Genomic DNA, 6,100 nt, shown 5'->3' on the forward strand with positions numbered 1-6,100 from the left:
TCCGGCCAGTCTAGCTACTCAGACATAGCATATGGGAGGTGATGCCACGGTTTGTCAGTACTGCGAAACATCCAAAGCCAACTCCCTATAGCACAAACCAGAAACCCATTGTCGGGATTGTTTACAGCACATTTCGCAACTTTACCTCACGGACAATATTTCTCTGCGCGATCCTGAGCAGCTCCTGGCCTAGCCATACCGTCGAACATGGAAAAGGTTGCTCCACAGATTTGTAGCCCCCGTACTCGACAATACGAATATGCCACCTTGACGGATTTCTGTCACTGCAAAGTTGAGAATCCTGGCGTCACCAAAGGAAATAACGTATTCTAAGCGCTGTTCTCACCAGGAGTCGGCAACTCCCAGAGCGAAAACGTAGCATCATAGCTATAGCGGGACGGACCTCGATTATTGAAGAGCGAGAAACATGGATACCCAGTGATTACTGAGAGAAGAACATCCGGATGTGTTGATGGCTGGTGAGACCAAACGCCCGCTAGCTATACCATGAACATCAGCAGGATCTTCCGGGCCACTTTCCAAGCAGCACCTCTCTTGACGGTCTTATACAAGTTGTACATACTACTTCGGTTGTCTGCCACTAAGCAACAAGCTTGAAAGGAGATTGCCGATCGCAAAGCTCCAAGGGGTGGGGCTACTATGCCAAGTTGTGTGATACTCTTCTTACCCTTTCACATACAAATCACCAGCGCAACACCTAAGACAAAGCCCAGCCACTTTGTCCTAGACCAATCTTGCCCATCAGCTCCATATACCCCAGCGTATAAACGCCAGCCCGAGACGGACATCCGCAGCCGAGAGACAAGACCTCTGCATTTGTGGTTCTCCAGTATTGTTTCCAAGTATGCTACCCGATGACTATGAAGTCGATACACAGATCACCGACAACAACTCTGGCGAAGCGCTGATGATGATGTGGATGAGCCTCAAGTCGTTGCCAAGAACCGACGGTGCTCCGTCCGCTTTTGCTAGAAACAAGGGGATGAAGACTGCTTAAATATCTGCCCCGGGCATCGAAACAGCCTGGTATGTGTTGAACGGTTGCATTGGACGTTGATCAACATCAAGTTGGTTGGCCTCTAGAGGTCTTGCTTTGGCCGCGACTCGGCTCCCTCTTGTACCTACCTGCGTGCCTCGAGAAATTCAAGTAGTCCAGCCACAGAATAAAAGAAAGGGGCTGACAAACCCAGAGGGAGCAATATCAGCTTCCTCGGTGGACTAAAGGCAATGTGCTACATCAGCCAGGAGCGTCTGTTTGGAACAGCGCATAGAATGAAGGGGACTCTTCGTCGACGACTGCGCGCCTGTCTCGTTGTCGTACTGTCAACTGATTGAGCCCTGACTTCTGGGCACGCTCATTCGCGAGCTGGAATCTACGGACAGATTTCTTACACACTGCACTTCGAATTCGAGGACCGGAGGAATACACTGTCCAGCTAAGCGATTTCCATCATATCAAAAGCGGGAAAAGACATCCAAAGACATTCGAAGCATACTGAATAGAAACTTCGAAAAGAATCACGCACGAACCAATGTAGCAGAAGTTTTCACATTGACGTGTGCACTTCAAATCCACCTCAGTATGCGGCTATTCGCTATAGAGGGAACCATATACGTGGAAGCATGTCTCTCCATGTCACAGAACAAGTAGTAGAAAGTGACGAACTCAGATGCCATCGCCTTTGTTTTGCCTACATTCCATGACGAGCGAGTCCACTGCAAAGTCCTACAAGCTGTTTGCCAGAAAACAAAAGATCAGAACGCAAGGTTTCGGAAACATATCAAAGGAACCGCCTCGACCTCGTCCTCGAACACCTCATCGCCAGTCCCCAACAACGACTGGCTCAACTGCGATGAACATCACCCAAAGTTGAGCAAGCTACCGGAAGCTAATCAGTATGATTCAATCACTCCAGAAACCTTTTCTCTCGGAACTTTCAAAACAGATCACCAAAAGAAAATAAAAGTCTAACCAATGCATAAAGCGTCCAACTTGGACGTGGGCAGTAAGGAAGCGGAACTATAGCAGAGTCCGAGAACACAACTAACAACCCTAAACTCTTGACCCCGCTCTCTGGCAGAGAGCCAGCCATCACATCGTCAATTTAAACTCCTTCCACCATAGGGCGATGGAAACAACCTACAGCAGGTCGGAAAATAAAATTGCTTACATCAACGCAAATCAGCAAAAGTCAAAGATCAAGCGCATCCTCAAACACCACCTGATCGGCAATCGGATGAAGCATGTCGACAGGAGGTACGTCTGGATGCCCCGCAGTGATGAGCACTCGGCCGGGGTCGCGACCAATGGAGAGGGCCTGGACAGCCGACCTTCTTGTAGCGGATCTCAGCCCCCAAAATCATCCAATGACCCGGCGTTGTGGCAGAGTGGTCTAATGCGCAAGACTAGAAATCTTGTTCCTTCGGGAGCGTCTGTTCGAATCAGGCCAACGTCGACATTATCTTTTGCCAAACCAAACCCCCCAAGGGCTCTTGACCATTCTTTTTGTATCCCGCGAGACCGATAGGAACGACTCGGGCCCGATTGGATCTGCGCGTGAGATGCAGAGTATGGGCGGTCTACAACGCAGAGACTATGAAGAGGATCAGCCTGTCACGGTCGCAAGTTCGAAGATCTGAAATGTGTCCCGCACGTTTTGGAAACAGACAGGGGTATGCCAGTTTACCGCTGAACAGAAACGTGTAACTCTGGACTGAACGGAGAGGCGAGACGGCATCAGGTTGTGTCCATGTTCCGACGTCTCGAGTTGAGGGGTCAGCGCTCAGAGCGAGGAGTAGTTAGACCTTGAGCCACCTGACTCGATTTCATCTCGACATCTCGTTTGGGCGCGTTGCTGAGTACGCCAAGCCACGGATTCAATGCGTGAGTTTCTCTTTACGGACGTCTTGCTGTTGGTCTGCTTTTCGTTCGGGAAGGTCTGGCTAAGTTCGAAGAGACTCTCGGGTGATGGGAAATAGGGGGAAGAAACGATATCTGAGCGATAGGCCACTGATTGGAGATCCTCATCAGCGAGCTACCCAAGGTACGGACGGGCTGGTAATGATTGATAGCGGACAGGCTGCGCCGCTGACCGCATTAGTCGGTGTGGCCACCTGAAAGCCGCATTCCCGACGATATATTCCCGCGCTGCACTCGATAGGGGGTTTCTGCGGAAACCAGCTAAACTGTCACGCGAGCTCTCCATGATTTCTAGAAAGACGTGATGATTAAAGGGTCTCGGATCGTGTCGCGTCGCGCCTTGGATTCGGTAATCGACGGTGCTGTATTTAGCACCGCCATTCGGCGCTATATTCATCCTCTGGTACGAGGTCGCCTGCACTAGAGAATGCGGCCTGCTTCCAAGACCAGCGGTTTTGATCTCGCGTGATAGCAATTGGGGCGAATATGAATTATTGGACGCAATAACTCCCGCTTGACCAGATCTGAGACGATCCAAATGACGAGCAGTTCAAGAGCGGGCCTTTGACAAGTGGCCAAGTGCGATTCCAAGGCCAGTGTCATCTCCCGCACGGCGTCTAAGAAGGCTCCACGAGGGGTAGACCTCAGAGCCGTCGAGTTCGATAATGGCAGGTCTCATTTGCCGCCGAAGATCTGTCAGATGACGGTGAGGGGCCCCAAAGGTACTGAGACGAACCTCCACTGTGACCAGCGACGTTCTCGATTGCCCAGCTCCGTGCGTCTTGATTTGATGCCGTCGATGCTCGACAATCTGGAATTTGGCCAGAGGAAATAGCACTGAGGTCGATGATCAGCCAGTGAGCAGACAGGGAGCCTCTCTTGGGACGAGGTGGAGCCAGGTCAGGGGTGGGTAGACTGGGTGGGTGGTCAGAGCAGAAAGTCCAGACCAGTGAGTTCGTTGGATGGTGAACCAGAGATTTCGGTCTCGTTCAGTGCCTGCCCTAACCGTGAAAGAGCTCCATGCGGGCAACTGGAGCTATGCAGCCGGAGCACAATAGCTTTGTGGCGCTGAACCATTGTATCGCCAAGGACCGAGAGGAAAAGTCACCTTCTGTAGTACGGCCCGGCCGTCAGGCGTAGGGGGCAGCAGGGCGCCAGGAAGTGAGCACAGCGCGTTAGAGAATCCGAAGCGTTAGTGCAAACTTGTGCAACTGCCAACGCGGCTTGGAGCTGCAGCTAAAGTGCGGTGTGATGGGCGATTCCCTGAAGAAAACGGTAGCATAGCAGTAGCATGACAAGGCGAGCCGCGAGTGCATAGAAAAGCCGGTGACCTGCTGCAGACCCTCCCCCGAGACCCCGTCTGACGACCAATATTGGCTCCGTTCAACCCCGGGTCCAAATGCTCTGCATTTTCTGGAGCCTAGACCGAGAAGCGGCGGAGAAGAGTGCCCACTTCTTCCACAGGATGCCGCTTGGCGGTTGGTTCAACGGGCGCGTGGGTGCATTGGTATTGGAGTCGCTGTCGCAGTACTCGGGGGGCATTGCTCAATGCCGATAGCTCTCCATACAATGCGGCCACATTCCATGCTACGCAATGCCCAGTTGTGGGCGCCGTACCTCTTCGGGCAGCCGGTGCTGGAATTTTGCAAGTCAAAGACCGCAGCCTGATTGAACCGGGCCTCTTATTAGCAGAGATGACGTGAACCAAAGTTTTCACGTTTGGGGGCTCCAATGACACGCGTCTGAACGTGGATGGTTCAGCGATGACTTTTATGTCTCCACGACGACTGAGACGGTTAAGAGAGGCTGATATAGTCCAAGGCCGAGCAACAGCAACATCGCTAAGGTTGATCGTTGATGACAATGTTTGGGCTTTGATGGCTCGCCTTCGCCGGTGCAAAAGGCCCGTGGTTTGATATGTGACAGCTTGGCGGTTGAGTAGAGGCGGGTGATGACAGCCCGACTGACAGTCGTGACAGCGAACCGCCGTTTTGGCAACAGAGCGTAACGGACGTGATGGATGAACGAGCGCAAGGCAAATGACGGCGATGGAGGACGAGCTTGAGATCAGGCCCCTGAGCCTCCGGAGTAGCGTTGACGATCGAGAGTTCCTAGCGTGAGCTTGTCGATGGCACCAAGTCCCAAGCACGAGGCGGAGGCAGGTGGATGGAAGCCGCCAAAAGCGCAGACAATAACCGACAGAGTTGCGGGCCGATATGGTTCGTACTTTACGCCTACTTACGGTCAGGTCGCATCTTGCAGTTGCAGTGAAGACCTGGAGTCGCGGCCAGTGCCAGTCAGCAGTGCCAATTGCAGTCTTTTTTTTGCAGGTCATTAAGCGGTGTGGAGTCCAGAATGGAAACCTCCCACGTCGGGAAAGATCCACCTCCTCTCCTGCTCCTGCCCTGCTTTAGCTTGATAGGAACGCTGGAAGGAAAGTGGCCCAGTGATATGATTGCCCGCGGTGACTAAGACGAATGGACCGGACCTTAATAACGGCGGAGTGGGATTGCCCGGCCATTATTACCTGTTGCTGGCTCTTAATGCCCGTTTAGCCAGGGGAAGCAAAGCCACTAGCAACGATAGGCTTCTGGACGACAGTGGAGGCCACGAGGCCCCACTGACTTGTTCTGCAAGGTACCCGGCCCTCCAATTCACTGGCTGCAGGTACGAACCTGGAAAGAGGAAGTGCACACCACTGGTGACTGCCCTGCAAAGTGCAAAGCTGGAGCGGGAAGGAACTGTCCCGGGTGTGTACCTTCCTCACCTTATCCCGCGTGAGGCGACAGAGAGAGAAAGAGCGAGAGAAAACCAAGAAGGTACGGATAGGTACTGTTGCATTCAGTATTCCACTCCAATGTGACTGGTCAGTCGATAAATAAGGCACGTTACGTTAGGTTCTCCAACAGTTGGAAGGAACCACAGCAATCAAGAGAAAAGGAGGGTTCAATTGCAAGGCCAGAACGCAGCAAACTCTTTTGGGTAATGCCGTTCGTGTTGAGTAAAATTTGGCAGAGATGAACAGAACCATATTAGGACGAGGTCGTATTCGTCGCCCATTCGAGCCGGGCGGGAAGTTGGTAGAATCCGCAAATGCTTCTTTCTCCTTTCTTTTTCCGTCACTGCCAATGCTACGGATACATACATTTGCGCAACGGT

At 52.4% G+C, this 6,100-nt stretch overlaps 1 protein-coding gene across 1 annotated transcript; it reads right to left on the reverse strand.

Moving 5' to 3' along the window:
* Positions 1 to 4,782: 4,782 nt before the first annotated feature.
* Positions 4,783 to 5,276, reverse strand: CTAM01_03616 (uncharacterized protein; the record flags this gene model as incomplete). The annotated part of the gene is made up of 2 exons (XM_060519650.1): positions 4,783 to 5,052; positions 5,184 to 5,276. The coding sequence occupies 2 exons, from the start codon at positions 5,274 to 5,276 to the stop codon at positions 4,783 to 4,785; spliced, it is 363 nt and encodes a 120-aa protein (XP_060385856.1).
* Between the last annotated feature and the right edge of the window lie 824 nt (positions 5,277 to 6,100).

The sequence above is a fragment of the Colletotrichum tamarilloi genome, assembly GCF_030869305.1.
Source record: "Colletotrichum tamarilloi strain Tom-12 chromosome Unknown Scaffold_8.1, whole genome shotgun sequence".
Lineage (NCBI taxonomy): Eukaryota > Fungi > Ascomycota > Sordariomycetes > Glomerellales > Glomerellaceae > Colletotrichum > Colletotrichum tamarilloi.